The 17,619-nt window shown below is 38.7% G+C and overlaps 2 protein-coding genes across 7 annotated transcripts in view; both read left to right on the plus strand.

Moving 5' to 3' along the window:
• The window catches only part of LOC144660704 (E3 ubiquitin-protein ligase TRIM71-like), a 38,331-nt gene extending 21,018 nt beyond the window's left edge, over positions 1-17,313 (plus strand). For 2 of the 6 annotated variants that reach the window (XM_078521421.1, XM_078521425.1), the window contains exon 2: positions 13,563-17,313. In XM_078521421.1, the coding sequence (XP_078377547.1) occupies positions 13,818-15,905 (2,088 nt within the window). In that variant the 5' untranslated portion in view covers positions 13,563-13,817 and the 3' untranslated portion in view covers positions 15,906-17,313. Of the gene's footprint in view, positions 1-1,312; positions 1,579-10,760; positions 11,073-13,307; positions 13,339-13,430; positions 13,452-13,562 lie in introns of those variants that run through there. The other 4 variants (XM_078521422.1, XM_078521419.1, XM_078521423.1 and 1 more) reach the window with 4 other exon arrangements.
• Positions 5,543-8,641, plus strand: LOC144659847 (uncharacterized). The gene has a single exon (XM_078520373.1). It carries the CDS (start codon positions 6,679-6,681, stop codon positions 7,327-7,329), a length of 651 nt encoding a protein of 216 aa, XP_078376499.1. The 5' UTR covers positions 5,543-6,678; the 3' UTR covers positions 7,330-8,641.
• Positions 17,314-17,619: the final 306 nt, after the last annotated feature.

Here is a 17,619-nt window from a genome sequence, read left to right on the forward strand (position 1 = left end):
CTTTTTAAGTTGGTTTTTCAGTTGATATTTTTTCATATTGTAAACAAGTTAATTAAATTGTAGAATTCATAATTTGAACAAAATGCCGTAAATGCAGTCTTCTTGGTTCGAAAAGACATAAATTAGAGTAATCAACGTTCACCTCGAGCTAAAACTATCCCTCATTCAACGTTCTCTGCCGAAATATGGCTCAGAACTATAGTGTTGTGTCAAAATTCGGTAGACACCTTTTATCAAATCAAGGTAGACATAAGTGTGGTAAACTCGGTTGTAAACGGAACTCTCGAAGGAGGTCAAGCAGCAGTGACTGAAGAATCGATTTTGATTGGTTTTAAAAATAAACAAACAAATAGACAAGAAGTGAAACACCGCCAGTTGAGCTATGTTTTTAACAGCTAGGCTTGTGCAATAAACTGGAAGTCCAATATTTTCGGACATAGGGCTTGTTTCCCGACCGCTGGTAAAGAGGAACGAAGACTCTGGCAATCTCGGACCTCGAGTCTTCAATCCTTACTGCGCAAGCTCGTTTCCTGACCGCTAGTCAAAAGGAATGAAGACCCTGGGAACGAGGATGGAGCGACTCTTGAAAGTTCTGTTGCAGGATTAGTCTCCTTCGCAGCCGCTTTTTGGGACGTCACGCAACGCTCCCCCCAAAGGGAGCGTTGCGACGTCCAGAAAATCCTGGTTCCGGGTTGAATGTGTGCGTGCGCCGGAGATTATGGTGAGACGAACAAGTTTTCAACAGCCAATCAGATTTAGACGCCTTTGTGGCGGGCTTTCAGAATAGCCCAGAGGTCGACCAGAGGTCCCTATCAGCTCGTTTCCCGACCGCTGGTCGAGGGGAACGAAGACCCTGGGTACGAGGATGCTTTCCTTAAATGATGCACATGCACGTTTTCGAGAGCATTATTAATCGGGTGACTTTAAGTTTTTACAAAAGAAAAGCGAACATTACATAATGCAATCCAAAAATCAAACGAAATGACGTTTTAACTTTGTATTTTTAATTAGATATTCAGTCTTTCGGGAAGTATCTGTAGACAGGCTTTAAAAAACTCTATGAAGTCTAAAAAGTTCCGCTGCCTCCGATGATTGAAAATTATTCAGTTTTCACGCAACTGTCTCCTATAAGCTGACACGAGACTTTGAAAACAAAACAAACTGTGTTAAATATTGTTCACATTGCAGCCAGACCCATTTCGTTGCCTAGGATGTCAGACAGAGTGTAAATCCGTGTAACTTAATCGCCCAAAGGCGTCAATTCTTAATCGGACTAGTAGTTTACTATTTGCATGTCGACAACGCGTGAATTGAAATCCCGCAGGGAGAGGTCCTGTCGGCAAGGATTTTCATCTTAAACAACAAAGTATTTTGCCTAAGGGCTTTACCGCCGAGTCGCAGTGTTTCTTTGCAGTCTTAATTTGATAAGCAACTTAAAGACAACTCCACGTGCGGTGTATTTTCCAAGTTTCAAGTTAAAGGCGCCGATCGTGTGCAGAGGCAAGAGAATATGATTCATATTCTCTTGGCAGAGGTGATAAAACAGTTTACTCTTCGAAAAGAAAACTAAATAGAAAGGTACGTGTGAGAGAGCTCAACTAGTAGAACAGTTTTGAGTTGTTTTCCATAATATTATCCTGATTTTTTTCTTGAGTGCTTTGCTGTGAGCAAATCAGACATGCAGTCTAGCTGTTCGGTGGTGGTGGCAATCCCTCGTAACGAGTTGGGCTGTTCAATGTTCACGGTTTGCTTCAGAAAAATATTAAGAGCTAACATTATAAACGTGTCGGTCTATTTTTCAACTAAAAGACGAAAAAATATTTAAAACTAGTTAAATTTCTATAAGCGTGGCTTTAAATTTTCCTTTGTTGCTAGCTTTTATCGTCGGTAAGATAATGTGAATTTATTAGCTACCTGCTTCTTTGTATACACTAAAAAAACACGTGTCATTTTTTGGACAGTTAGGCCATTCATCTGTTTTTTTTTTTTCGGGTTGAAAAGCTGTTTCCTCAGCGCCAACAATTAAAAATGACTTAAATTGAAAGTCTGGGTATAATATAAGTAAGTTAATTTTTGGGTTTGCATGCAATACTGTCGATTAAAGGCCGTTTTGCTTGGCGCGGCGCGGTGGCCTAATGGTTAGCCATTCATCTGTTTTTTTTTTTTCGGGTTGAAAAGCTGTTTCCTCAGCGCCAACAATTAAAAATGACTTAAATTGAAAGTCTGGGTATAATATAAGTAAGTTAATTTTTGGGTTTGCATGCAATACTGTCGATTAAAGGCCGTTTTGCTTGGCGCGGCGCGGTGGCCTAATGGTTAGCTCGCTGGACTAAGGATAGAGCGGTCCGGGTTCGAGCCTGGCCGCGGTCAAGACACTTTACAAAACTGCCGCGGTCAAGACACTTTACTCTCATAGTGCCTCTCTCTACCCAGGTATATAAATGGGTACCGACGAACTTATGCGGGGGGTAACCCTGCGATTGACTAGCATCCCATCCAGGGGGGAGTAGAAATACTCCTAGTCGCTTCATGCTACAGAAACTGGGATAAGCTAGCCTGGTCCCATGTTCTTTCTTGTTTCGGTGACCGCGCAAAGTCTGGGACTTCAGCGAGTGCTCTTCAGTGACGTCACTGCTCACGATAGAGCCCAGACTCCCTTGAGCCGAGAACGGGCACCAACCAGAAGTGACCAGACTGGGCTTTTAGTACATTTTTGCCATCAGGTCTACAAAACAACAACGTAAAATAACCAAGTTCGGCGTACGTGTTTTTCAGAACGTTAATCTGACTCGACTCTTAAGTAAACTTCAATCTTTAATCACTGTTGTCTTCGCCATCGCCGGCGTGATTGGTTAAACTCTCTTTTTTCTATAATCGAAAAAGTCCTCTTGGAATTTTTTTGGACCAAGATGGCGGCTAGTTTTTCGGATCCGTTTTCTGGTTAATTTCGATCCACGCCGTTCTGGCCTTCTTGGTTGCCACCATTTTAAATTTGAACGCCCGAGAGACACTGGAGCTGAGATTATAGCATTGTCTCTTGACCGCCAATCTCTAGCCCAGAGTGACCCCCGGCTCCGCGATCCGTCAGCGGTTGGTCAGCGGTAGGGTCGCCGGGACGAGTCCGTCCCGTACCGCTGACCGACATAGACGGACTCTAGGCTCGAGATTGCTTGACCGCTGACAAAGTAGGAGCAAAGGCTCTGGAAAATGTAGCACTGCGCATGACTGTGAAAGTTGCGTCAAGACGATTCAACATGCTATCAGTTTTCCCTCATTCCGGCATGAGACTGTTTGAGAGCAGCTGTGATTGCACCACTCTTTCCCTATCCGAGAATATCAAATTACGTAAGCAGAACGAATTGTTTTAAATAACATCAGTTAAAACAAATAAAAATGAAAAATAAAAATAAAATAAGAAAAAAAAAACCGGACATTTATCATCAGAGAAAATGAGGACCCGGGCTCCATAAAATTGAACTGAAGTAAAATATTCAGTGTTTTCTGGTTAACCCTTTATAGCTCCTCCACTGAGGAACTTTATGAACCTGAAAAATCCGTCTGTGGACGACAAAATATTATAGCAAACTATATTACAAGTGGCATAAATTGCAATAAGTATTGTTCATAAACTTTGTTGCCGTCCATGCAATAATTCACGTATTCAGTTTTGAACGGTGTTGTGTTGTAGAATATATGCGATATTTATCTCTGATAAATACGAAAAATGAAAACATAAAATAACAATTTATTTTTCAAAGCATCAAAGTCTGTAAGTTTGAACAAGAGAAAAAAACAAAACAAAAAAAAACATAATTCTCTTAGTTTGAAAGTATAACATTGATCTAGCGAGATTTTCATTGTGCCTTATACGAATTTAAAACTACTTAATCGTGAGGGAGGGTAAAATAATATATAAGCAGCATCAATCTTGATTTACAATCATGTTCTGCGGAATTATTTGCGATATCAGTCAAACTTCCTTAAGGCAAAAACAAAAAGCTTTTGAGACAGCAAGGTACTTCAATGATAGTTAAATATTGCTTTTCGTTTTGAGTATTTCACATATATAATTGTTTCAATGTTAAAAAGCTTCCGTACAAAAAGTGGCCTTATTATAGAAGCACTGTCAACGAGTCTAGAAAGATTTCAAGAGTGTAATGACACAAAACTAGATTGCAGGAAATCAATCAATGATGGCTTGATTTGATTTTTAATGTTAAAAAGCTTCTGTACATAAAGTTGCCTTATTATAGAAGCACTGTCAACGAGTCTTAGAATGATTTCAAGAGTGTAATGACACAAAACTAGATTGCAGGAAATCAATCAATGATGGCTTGATTTTGTTAGGAAGCCATTAAATGTAATCGCAAAAAGTGATGACGGAAGCCATTAAGAAGTTATCATAGCGACTGACTGGCATCGAAATAGATCACAATTTGGTGAATTTTATTTGCTTAAATTTCTTTTAAAATGTCACAATATGGCATTCATTTAATAGATTGCCTTTAAAGTACATTCCAACCGGGTACCTTCTTGCAGTGACTGAAAAGGTTTTCTTCTAGTGAGCAAAACTTAATCCAAATTTTGCAATTAAATTTATCAACTCATCGGGGAAATTTTTATTTTATCACTTTTTTTACGTTTTCGAAAAGGTTAAAATGGTATCGGAAAGCGCGATAAATATCGAAAATCATGCCCTATATCAGCTATACATCACTTTTGGCGAATATACATTTGTGGTAAAACATTTTGATGACCTTGACAGCCAGGCTTCTGCGAATGTTATTTCTAACCATCCTAGCTAGTAAAACGTTTGCGCCTTATTTGAGATGAAGTGAAGTTGAGTCATTTAAATCAAGTTTATTTCCATTGTTTTTTATCCGACTTATGGCGTTTCTTCCTGAAGAAAAACAAAGAGCAGCTCGTATGAAGTAACTATGTAACAAAAATAAAATATACATAACACAAAAGTTTGATATGAAAAATCGTTGTTTTATTTGTGTCGTGAAATATGTTGCCTCATCTTTTTATCCCTGATGGAATTTGTCATAGCTCTTTTTTAATCACAAGTAAAAGTAGAAGGATAAAGGCCTCCCAGGTGTAAATTCTAAAATGTGACAACATTCACGCGGCGAGTAAAATGGGTCTATATTTTTTCACTAATCGGTCGGCAAATCGACTATCATTTCTCAGGGTTCGAGAATAGTTAAACGAAGACGACTTGCTTTGCTGTAAATAATATTTTATTGGGCTAGTGTACTAAGGGGCAACTTATTTCCATACAAAAATTTATCGTTCGATGAAGATAATAAAGATCGATTAAAGAATTGTTATTTAAAGTAAAAACTGCGAACATGATTAATATTTTGAATCACCTATTGAAAACACCATTAGCCTTAAAGCTAAAAACTATTGACACACACAGTGATTGCTTGTTGAGAAAATAAAACCTAAATAAAAAAAGCAAAACTAATATTTTAACTCATCTAAGAATAAAAACGTCAATATTTATAGAGACACTTTTAGGAAAATCGAATTAATTTGTCAACAAAAATGGAATTTCAGCGCTATTTTTACGTCCTTTCAAGCAACGTTTCGACAGTAAATTAAAAATGGCTCAGACTAGTTGAACGTTACTTTCATTTAGGTCTGATTAGCAATATGGCTGGAAGGAAACAACTGTCAATAACTCAAAGACAACATATCAAAAGTATGAATCATGAGAATCTCACATCCGAACAAGATTGAAATGGGTTCTCCTTGAATGGCAAGCATTAAATTGGGTTCTACATTTCATTAGCCTATCACCGCGTCCAAATAAGCAAACAGAATACACTTGTCACTATTGATAAGTCTGTAAAGGACAGTACCCAATTGATATCTACCGCACGATCACGCAATGAATATCTTGTTTTTACAGGTGAAAAGAAAATATGTTTTCTTGTGGTGAGATATTTTAGCAAACTTGGGTGGTATGTTTGTCTATTTAGAAAAAAGCTGTGTAAAAGTTTATTCAAACCCCGCATGTAAAAATCAATTATTGAATACTGGATAACAGCAAGCAATCTTTTACTATTTCGTTTTGACAAAAACGTCCGTCGAAATCAAGATTATGGAAATCTTTTTATTACTTTCTTGTACTAACTTTTTACTTATAGAAAATATGCATTATAGACTGTACAAATATCGCACGAGAACCATCGTATTAAGGTGGATGTACTTGATAAGATAAATTCTACGCCGAGTTTCATCCTGTATTCTTATTCAAATCAGGCAATTTATAATTCAGGAGTTACTACCGGTTTGATTTATTTTTCCGCTTACAAACGCCCGGAGCAACAATATTAAAGTCTGTGGCCTTGAACGAAAAGGGGTTTAAAATGAAAAGCGCGCAAACCATTTCACACAGCTGTTTCAACTCGTCGAGGAACTAAGAGTTCGTAGATTTGATATGCCAGGCTCAGGATAGAATTTCCCTTTAAATGAAGTAATTCAAGCAAGAATGCTTTTAACGACTCGATACGTGACTTAAATGCAATTGCCAGCACGCAAAGGAAAATAATCGAGACAAATATTGTCTATGCAACGAGTGAAAAGACAAAATCGACTCGTCGCAGCATAAGGCCAAGCGAAGAACCATTGTAAATTCTCTTTTTATACGAGTTTACTAGAGTAACCATGGTCCATTTTGATGCATTTTGGAATAGAGATCACAGACTGCTGAGAGATCGAAGAATGCTGAAAACAAGCCTCGAACTACCAAGCTTAAGTATCATCGTCTTTTCAACAATTATTTTCTTTGGATTTTTGCGAGCTGCCGAGAGTCGACAGTGCGATACCCACAGGGACTGTCTCGGGGACTACATACATTGTTGTAGCGGTTACTGTCGACGATCTTGCAACTTAACATGCACTCGAGACGAGCATTGCGGCTCACCAGGCAGCATTGAGGAGCATTGCTGTAAAGGAAAATGCATTCTGGCTTCTTCAACCTGTGAAAAGCCTGTAGCGGATGAAGAGAATGTCCTTAGCAGCCCTGTTATCGCTGTGGTTGTTATATTCGGGTTGATGCTTATTGTTGCGGTGTGTTGCGTCTTCAGGTCGCATTTCTGGAAATTGCGCGCGCTTTGTTTCGGCGAGAGGTCACAGCAAGTGGATATGGGCTGCAAGGCTCGAGGTGCTGGCTTCGTAGAACTTGAACAAGGGTCTGTCGGCACCGAAGATGGTTTGAACTGCACCGAGAGAATTTCCATGCAGTCAACAAGCACTTGGGTCGGTCAGGATTTTCGAATCGCGCCTCCAAGATCGTCAAAACGAAGTGGTGTGTAAAAGCAAAAAGTGAGCTTCGTTTTGAGTATTTATTGCTGGCTCACGCGCTGGTCGCTGATATATGCAAAGTGCGTTGGGAAAAAAGTCAATGTTCTATATGATTTAGGGCTTATGTAGAGGATTGATAACTCCTTTAAAATATTTCAGACTTGACTGTATTTTGAGCACAATCAAAACAAAGGATTTGCTTAGAAGAACCCAATAAAGGGTTGGATAAAAATTTGTGAATATATGCCCATACCTTCCGTAAGGTTTACGCGATATAGTATTTCTCGTGTGAAAAGACTAAAAAACCTATTTTCATCTCAAAAAGGGTGACCTTATCGCCAAAATTGCTCGATTTATTTTCAAGATAACTTAATGGCTTCAGATTTCTCAAGTTTCCACCCTAACAATAAACGGCTCGAAAATTGCGGTATCAATTTGTTCATCCTTTTGACGGAGTCTATTTTCTTTAGTTTGGTAGTTTCCGTCGCCATAGAGTCTTGTGTTTTCTTTTTGTCGGTGGAATATACGCGGTCTCATCAAACTAAAAAGTGGCATAACTGATTATTAAAAATAACAGTCAAAAGTTGATTAAAATTTCACGAATGTGCGTGGGTTCTTCACCGGTACGTGTCAATTCGAATCGAGCCGGGAATGTCAGCGGTCATTGCGAGACGTGACGGCCATCACTGAAACGGAAGCTGGCGAAATTGAAACAGAAAATCATTATTGTAAAGACGTTACTACTTTTAAAAGTAATTTTCTGATAAGTATTAATTAGGCTAGTCACTAATGTCGGTTGTTCCTTAAGTCTATACGGCAGGCACAAGTAGTGATCTCATGAACGGCAAATTTGTATCACGAAAGTCCAAACAAAATCAGCGAAATTCGAAATTAAAGATTGTTTTAATTTGTCAAGTAGCGGAATTGAACAGCGTGTGGGGATTCAAACACTTATGAGTTTTTAATTTTTATTATTTACAGTGAAGGTTAAAATAAAGCCGTTTTCAGTCAATGGTCTATAAATATTTAGCATGGAGTTATTGTTCAAGCAGGTTCTTGTTTGAATGATCAGTTATTAAAACTAAATATAACCTCAGCTGGAAATTATCTATGATACGATTGCCTATTAATATTGTGCTTATTTTAGCTTGTTCATTAGAGATACAGAAATTGCTTCTATAAGCAGCCGGAAAATGACTGTCTGCCATGTTATACATTATCTATTTTTAATTTCAATCTCGAAATTGATCCAAACAGAAAAAACATTGAAAAACCCTGGCGTACTTCGTTTTTGCTAATTTCTTTTTAATGTTCTCCTTTTTTGTTTCAGTCAGGTTTTAAGGAAACATTTAGATTTTTGCATACTTATATTTCTGTTTATACTGAATTACTAATATACTGTAGTCTTAATGAGGTCATGAGTGTCAATTTTTATAACCAATTTTGAATTCTAATTATAAATGGCGGGAGCAGATATTAAAAATTCCACTTTAGTTTGGTGTAAAGTAGAGAACCAAAATTGAAAGACTTTACGAGAAGAAAGTGAAGAAAATGAGCAAACTTTGGCAACTTTTAATTTTGGCTCAGGCATGCGCAGTCAAATAACCGACTGGAGACAAAATTACGACGTTTTTGCAAGGCCAGATTTTAAAAAGTACTCAACACTACGAAAAGCGACTTAAACGCAGATAAGAATATTTTTCAGTTAATGAACGAGGCTGGAGAAATTGAAGACATACCTAGCTGTCAGTGAGGTAGGTAAAGTCTGTGTCCGAGCCAAGTGGCCCATATAGCCGGAGCTTAGCCGGAGGGTATTGCTACTCCCCCCTGGATGGGATGCTAGTCCATCACAGGGTTATCCCCCCCAGCAGTAAATTCGCAAGTACCCATTTATACACCTGGGTGGAGAGAGGCACTATGAGAGTAAAGTGTTCTGCCCAAGAACACAACGCAGCGCCCCGGCAAGGGCTCAAACCCGGACCGCTCGATCCGGAGTCCTGCGCACTAAACATTAGGCCATCAAGCCTCCTACGGCTGTCAGTGAGCTCGGCCTTTATTTGTACAAAGTTTTCATGTCCGTTTGCATGTAAATTGTCAGCGATTTAAATAATAGAGGATAATACATGGTTGCGCGGAGATAACATCTTATTAACCGAGCTTAGTTGGTATATATGGGAGAATCTTGGCCTCGGTTGTGAGTACAGACCTCACTGCGTTCACGACCTCGGTAATATTCTCCCATACAAACCTTCTGCTGTCTGTTAATAAAAACCAATGATTTTGCGCTAGACACGTTTCTGTCAAACCCGTCCAGAGAATTTCCATATGATCCGATTTTCCACTTTACTCAATTCATTTTAGGCCGTATGCAGCTGAATCTTGCTTACAAGGCGCTAGAAGAGATGTTGGGCGTAAATTGTAACAAGTTGCTCGGTAACTTTTGGCAACTTTTCACATTTCGAGCAACTTTTTCCCCTTTAAGCATCTTTTTTCCTTTTGAGCAACTTGTTGCATTTCGAGCAAAGATTGTCCGAGTGTTGTTCGAAGACCATACGGAACGTTTCCGAAGGTTAACGAAGTTTTCCGAAGATTTTCGAGGAAAATGCGAAGACGTTTCGACCTTCGACTCATTCCGCATTAAAAACATTACAAAATTAGTCAGTAAACACGACGTCATCGATATCTTTACGATTGTTCTCAGTGAAAAAAAGGGTTCAGTTTAGATACTTCTGTCGCAGTAAAAATTGCATTTAACTGCTTCGAAATCTTACCGTCAAAGGAAAATTAGCATGTACTTGGAGAAATGTTCTTGAAAAACAACAACAGCGTTTTGGATTTTTGGAGCAACTTTCGAGCATCTTTTTCAGAAACTTCGAGCAACTTGTGGAAAGCCCTACGCGCGGCCGGGAGAGAAACGCTATTTCAGTACCTCTCGCCCCACTCCTTTCCCAAAATTAAAAAAAACGTTCGTGCCCAATGTTCCCTCTAACACCAGTTACCCAGGGTAACCAGCAGTTTATCGATAGATTCAGCCTTGATTCTCGATATAAAGTGAAGCGTTGATAACTAAAACTGTAGAATTTCGTTGATATTTTGATTTCTCATCAGTAAAAAGCACTTCCTTAAAGGGCTTTTTAATGACTACGGAAGTTTGAAAACGAGAAAGAGGAAAAGGAAGTTTTGAAATAAGGAAGTACTTTGATAAACTGTAACAACCAAAAAGTATAAAAATATTAGCGAAGTTTTGTAAATAAAGTTATGACAAAGTGAAGTTGCACAGTTTTGTAACAAATGTGACTAAAAGAAATAAGATTAACTACATAAAAGCCTAAAAAGCCTTTTCTTTAGCAAAAGCTACGTTGCTATGACGCAGACTAGCTAATACCACATTTGTACATGGATTACCATGTCAAAGACAATTCCATAGCACTGTACAAACAATACGTCATACAACTAGCTTAATAACAAAAGCGTTGTAAACTGCATGTATGAAAAACGCACTGAAACACACGTGCAGGAAAATTAAAAGGGCCGCTTAGTCATTGTTTGCTGGATAAGGCAGATATTCGGTCGCCTGTTTCTCCTGTAAAACGTGACTTTGAGCGACTTTTCGTATTCGCGATACGCCAGCGGTCATACATAGACCGCCAAACGACGTTTTAGTTTACCTTCAACAACTTATAACAAATCTGTGGCTAAATTGATTAGTTACATGCAAGATTTCCAAGTACATCCGCATAATTCCGCAGTTTTCGGTAAGTGTACATTTAGCGATAGTTTTGCCGGCGTTATTCGTCAGTATATAGTACTTGGACTTAGTTAAGTTTTGTACACGCATGCTTTTTTTTTCAAACCGAGAGCCTGGAACAGGCTAAGTCAATCTCAACCTTACGCATTGTGTACTTTAAAACCATTCTAGCAAAATCATGTAATTGTATTTAGCCAAAGATGCCACAAGCACATGCACCAACCGAATTTAACAGCAAAGCTGTTTTTTGAAAAGTCGCTGACTATTTAGAACGAACGTTGGTTGTTACATTTAGCGTGTAAATAAACAATAGGCACAACAGATTCGCGGGAACGACTCGAAACCTTTCGCGGGAATATATTTAAGTGCTTCCGGCTTGGGTAATTTCTTTATATTTCGGGCAAAAAGTTTGAAGAATCAAATGTGGAGAAAAGCAAACGTAGATATATCGGTTTACGATTTATTTCAGTCGCTAAGTAAATCTTGTTTGGGCTATCCGCTTTGCGAAACCCAGAACAATAGAGCCTTTCTGTACATGATATTCGCTTTTGAGAGTCTAACTCATTGACATCATTGTGTTCCAAGTCGTCTCGGTTGAATTTCAACTTTTCTTTTTTTAACATATAAATCGCTCGTTTTCTTCTAGGAATCAGATAGAAATGCTTGTAAAATGAAAAACGTTCGGAGATTCAAGGATTGCGAAATCATTTAGCAGCCTATTTTATGTGAGCAGACAGCTGACGAGAAGTTTGCACCTTTTTATTTTCTCAGGGTCTGCCTAAAAGTGCTTCGTAATCGAAGTTGGGCGGGACATTGAATGATTTAGGTGATAATGTTTTTAAACTTCTATGGAAGGGTTAATCGCTTTGATTGCTATTTTAAAGCCAAATTTATTGAGGGAAAATAATAAACTACGCAACGGGTCACTTTTGCTTGTGAGACATTATGTTTGGGTCGTTTTGGGAGCTCTGTTGTTATAACGGCAAATTAGATGGCCTGAAAAAAGCAAGGCTTGCTGCGGAGTGTTTAAGTTGTCGCTGGCCATTCAAATTTCAACAATTTCGTCAAGAGCTCTTAGGCAATTGTACAAGATTTAACAACTAAAAGGCAAGTAAGATCTTTTAAGCAAACATCTCTTAGTGTGGTTAATAGTGACGTGAGCGATTTAGGTATTCAGTAATTCAGCAAATATTTGTTGTTTAGCATTCGGACTAAATTTAAGTGTAACGTAGCAAATTAAATGTAAAAGCAAGGATTAGAAGCCTTAGCCTACAGCTGAAACTATTATGCATTTATTGTCACATAGGCTTCCGTTGAATCCGTAGAAAAGATTTAGCTCTCAACAAACAACAGTTTTGTTGTAATTCAAAGCACGTATACCCAAGTATTGGCAATATAAATCAGCGAATTTACGACAAATGTACATGTACTCGGGGCAGTATGCTTGTTTAGGTACTGTAACCCGAGTATGTAATGTTGCAAAAATACCATTCGTAAGTTGTGTGCATAATTTGACAAAAATTGTCTAGCAAGACCCTCAGTTGACAATTTCTTTTATGTATTATGAATGTTTCATGTCAGTACTGTCCACAAAACAGGAGCTTCATTCACGTGAACTTTTCTAAAAAATTTCAAGCTCGTGCAAATATTATGAAACCCTTTCACAATCTTACAGAATATTTCATACTTAAGTTCATTTTATCACAATTAATAAGAAAAAAATGAATCTTTAATCCAGTTTGTGGGATTTAAACGATTAATATTGTTGTGAATTACCAGCTGAGTGACATTAAAATCGGCATAAGAGCATTTTTAATTACATAGTTGACAAATATCCCAACCACAACTAAGCACAAAAATAGTGTAGGGCATAGTTAATTTTTTTCTTTTCGCGCGCAAACGCACGAACACGCAAAGCCGAGCGAGAAAGAAATATAAATCCCAGTGGAATTTCTACTAATTAATTTATCAATGGAAACGATTTGCTTTTTAGATCTTTTTCACAAATTGCTCTTAAGCCGTCTGCGTATTTGGGATACTATGATAAGACAAAAACAGTATTGATGCCGTGTTTGCCGATAGCCAATCAAAGCGTTTCTCTTTTGTTTCGTCGTTTAGCGTCGCCAAGACAAATCATAAATGTAATCGATTGGAAAGAATAGTTCTTTTGTGAAGAGGATAAAGGGATGCCTTGAAAATCAACAGCTGGGATACTAGGCAGCAAAGAATATCCGGCTGGATTTTAAATCGTCTTGCGCATCTGTAATTTACATGTAAGCGTGAACGATGTTTTCTTTTCGGATTCAAATGTTGCGTGCTTTCTTTGCAGTTTAAACAAACCTGTTCGTTTGATTCGTTTTTGACATGATTTTGTCAGTTTTCTTAGGTATTTTATTGGCTAATGTCAACGAAGTTTTTTGTCTTGTAATCTGTGTTATTTTTTCGTTTGCGTATTTGCATTTAACATGCGGCCTCTTTTTCTTTTGTCCATTTTCAGGAGTTTTCGTCACAAGACTTATGGTGGATAAGCAATATCCTTGAACATCCAGAAATTACGGCCTCTTATTTGACTCAGCGACGGGCAGATATATCAAAAGAAACTTCCTTGTTTAATATCTCCCGCAAAGAATATTGCTTACTTAAGAATCGTAAACATCGTTGCTACAAAAACCATTCTCAAGTGGCTTAACCGACTTTCAAATCATTCATCTGCATGAAGCTGCACGGTTCAAATCTTTGATAGCCAGCGAGAATGGATCCCAGTAAATTTTGCGATTTAAACGACGAAATTTTAAAGAAAAGGTTCTACAACTGTATGATGAATTCATTTCTTCCTGGCGAAATATCACAGTCGCCCGCGGCGCTCTTGAATGGATATTTTACGGAAATTGTGGCGATTAACACAACGAACTCAAAGTTTCTCCGATCGCCGCCTGTTCATCACAACCATCACCGAAAATTTCACAAGCATTCCAAAGACTACGCGCTGCATCATCTTCAAGATCAATTTCTCGAGGATATACCCGAAGAACAATCGGAAGTTACGAGTGCGCTTGGGAGCTGTCCCGATCATCAAAAAGAAAAACTGAAGTATTTCTGCGAAACATGTGACGAACCGATATGCCTCGATTGCACAGCTAGCGAGCACAGAAAACACAGATTTTCCTATTTACGCGAGGTTTATCACAAGCAGAAACATAGCATGGCAAGTTTGCTGGGCCAGGGAAAAACACAAATCGAAAACACGCGAAAATCGTTGAACGAAGTCAAGAACTTGCTTTGTAAGCTTCAAGATGAACGGACAACCATGGAAAATGCTATTCATGAAAACACGCAGATTTTAATAGCGACTCTTCAACAGCAAGAAGAAAAATTGCTGGATGAGATTAACAGTGCTTTTAAAAACAAGGAAAGCTCGCTGAGAAAGGAAAAGCAGCATTTTGAATTAATTCTTGAACGATTGAGTGGCAGCTGTCAATTTGCAGAGAGAGCAATCAAAATCGGAAACGAGTTAGAAATTTTAGTCATTCAAAAACACTTGAAAAGAAAGTTAAACGAAATCTCCAACACTCGAAAGGACTACAATACGACGAATTTAAAGAACGTTTACTATTTTCCAGACGATAACTCCGTCGAAACTACTCGGAAAGCGCTCGGCCAAATCGTCGTTTCCGACACATGCTCGGATTTGTCGACGGCAAATGGCGACGGGCTCGTAAAGGCTCAGGTTGGCGCAACAGCTGAGTTTGTCGTGACGGCGAAAGGTTTCGACAACCAGCCAAAACATCGCGGGGGAGATCTAGTTACGATCGACGTCCGAAGCCCGAACAAGGCGACTGTGCGTTCGGAAATCGTCGACAAAGGCGACGGAAACTATGCAGTCGGTTTTACTCCCAGCTTAAACGGTGAACACGAAGTTGGAGTAGCAATTCATAACCAGCCCATCAAAGGGAGCCCATTCAAGGTTATGGTCACCAATCCCCGCATTTACAGCAAGATAACGCGTCCAACTTTGTGCATTGGAAGCCTGGGCGAAGTCAAGGGGAAATTTAAACTCCCCTGCGGCGTAGCGGTGGATAGCGAGGGGAAGATCCTTGTAGCAGATTGCCATAACCATCGAATACAGATTTTCGACCCTCAAGGAAAGTTCGTCAAAAGTTTTGGAAACCTCGGAGAAAAAAACGGACAACTAAACCATCCAACGGACGTGGCTGTGGACAAACAAGGCAACATCGTTGTCTGCGATAAGGACAACCATCGCATTCAACGTTTCACAAAAGACTTTGTGTTTATCAACAAGTTTGGTGGCTACGGGGAGAGTCAAGGGAAGTTGAAACGTCCGTGGGGAGTCTCCCTGGGCAACGATGACGAAATTATAGTCACCGACCGGCGCAACAGCAGAATACAAATATTTAAAGAAGATGGCAGCCTTCTGCGCGTGTTAGGTTGCCATGGAAACGCACAAGGAGAACTTGATCATCCCTATCACGCCATCATGGATGCTAAAGGTGATATTTTTGTCACAGACAGCAACAACCACGCTGTTAAAGTATTCGACGCCAATGGGAACTTCGTGCGCGAGATTGGCGCGGGGGAATCCGGACTATCGATGCTCAAGTATCCGACAGGGATTGCCTTCGACATGGACAACCACGTGATTGTATCAGACCAGTATAATCATCGCATCCAAATTTTTAATGAGGACGGGAGCCTGGAGGCTACTATTGCGTCTGGACTCAATGGACTCGGTCAGAAGTGCTACCCAAAGGGCGTGGCTGTCTCTCCGGGTGGGTACATTGTTGTTGCTGATAGCGACAATCATCGAGTTATTGTTTTATAAAATTGACGTAGGAACAAACTGGAAGAGTAGGTAAATGCTCTGTTGCTAAATATACTACAAAGCGATTTGTCTCAATTAACTATTGTAACATTTGGGAGACAATTCCAAAGGTTGCTTCTGTTTCCTTCTTCTAGCTTTGTTTGACCCAGCCTGAGAAAAGAAAGATTGCACAAAAATTGCGTGTGAAGAATGAAAATAAACTTTTAATCTCCAACTGATATGTCGATACATAAACTCAATTCTATCTTGTCCACCGTAAAGATTACAACACCACGTAACAGAACCCCGTTTCGGTTTGTTGTGGACAGGCGAAAAATTGCCTTGAACAAGGCATGCAAGCTTAATGTTAAGATTTTCTGCAAAGAGCAACGAATCGGTATATCTTTTGTCAAGAGGACTGTGGTTAATGTTATCTTTGAAGGATAGTTTTGACTGTAGGATTTGGTACTCGCTCAAAGTTGTTAGTTAAACTTATACTCTTTGTTTTGAATTGATCTCTGGGTTCCAAGAAATAAATTAATGGGTTCATATGCATTAGCTTTTAACTTTACTGTCATAACTGCCTTTCCAGCATTTTAAGACGATTTTTAAGGAACATGTTTTCGCGGACAAAGTTCAAAGCAGTAGACATATTTTATTATGATAGTTAATATATTCATTTTTTTGTAGAAAAGACTTTTAAAAGAAATATTATATACATTGTATGTATTCATTGTAAGAATATTATATTCTATATTGTGTCAGTATATTTGTAAACAAGGATAAAATGCATAGATTTACTGGAATATTAATGATATAAAAATATGGAATAATAATATTAAGATTTTAAAGATAGAGGTCAAAATATTGTTCAACATTCGTTTAGAATATCATGCGTTGCTTTGATTATCGGCTTTCGAGTTAATTATTGTTTTCTTCGAGAACAATTTAAAATTTAAACACATTGATAATTGTCCTCTCCAGCTTTCCACTTGAGATTAAATACGGGTAAGGGGAGGGGAATCGAAGGAAAAAGAGACGGTATCATTTTCTTTCTTCCCTCCCATCACCCCCCTCCCCCTCCCCCTCCCCCCTCCCCCTGCCTTCGCTAATCCTGTGAGCTAGGAGAGTTGCCAGTAGGGTCATATATCACATAAACAGATTATTTACGATATATTTCCCATTTATTCATAAATTAAATATATGCATACTTTGTGTAGCAGTACACTGTTATAATTATCATTATAGTACTGCTACGTTAGAAATATATCTTTGAGTTCTGTTCCATTAAAAAAGAAGATGAAAACTACAAAGTTTATTGTCTGTTAGCTTTTTTCTTGCTTGATATTTTTCATCACTTCTAAGGCAGTGCAGATTCGATTAAGCCAAATACTTCCTTGCCCTTCCTTCGATTCCTAAAATTTGATTTCCTATTTTCTTCAATCATGAAAAAAGATCTTTACATGAAAACAACTTGCCCGACAAAAGGCCGGCGCAACTCTGATGACACTGGTGTCACAGTGTTTTGTAATTGTAACGAACGTGGTCAGGTGTCACAAAATCTGCTATAAATTAATGCGAGAGTCTTTATTCCGTTGGAAGTCCTAATGCAATTTTCTCAGAGCGTAGCTTGCTATCCAACATGGCGAATTTTGCACCATGAAACCGTTTGTTGCAAAGGCCCTCGTAGCGTGTTCCCGTCCCTGAATCGTGTTGCTCAGAAGTACCCAACGAA

This window comes from Oculina patagonica, chromosome 7 (genome assembly GCF_052425735.1).
Source record: "Oculina patagonica isolate OP01 chromosome 7, crgOcupat, whole genome shotgun sequence".
Lineage (NCBI taxonomy): Eukaryota > Metazoa > Cnidaria > Anthozoa > Scleractinia > Oculinidae > Oculina > Oculina patagonica.

What these genes read in the sequence shown, in the direction of transcription:
- LOC144659847 (XM_078520373.1), top strand. Translation starts at nt 6,679, where the DNA reads ATGGTCCATTTTGATGCATTTTGGAATAGAGATCACAGACTGCTGAGA.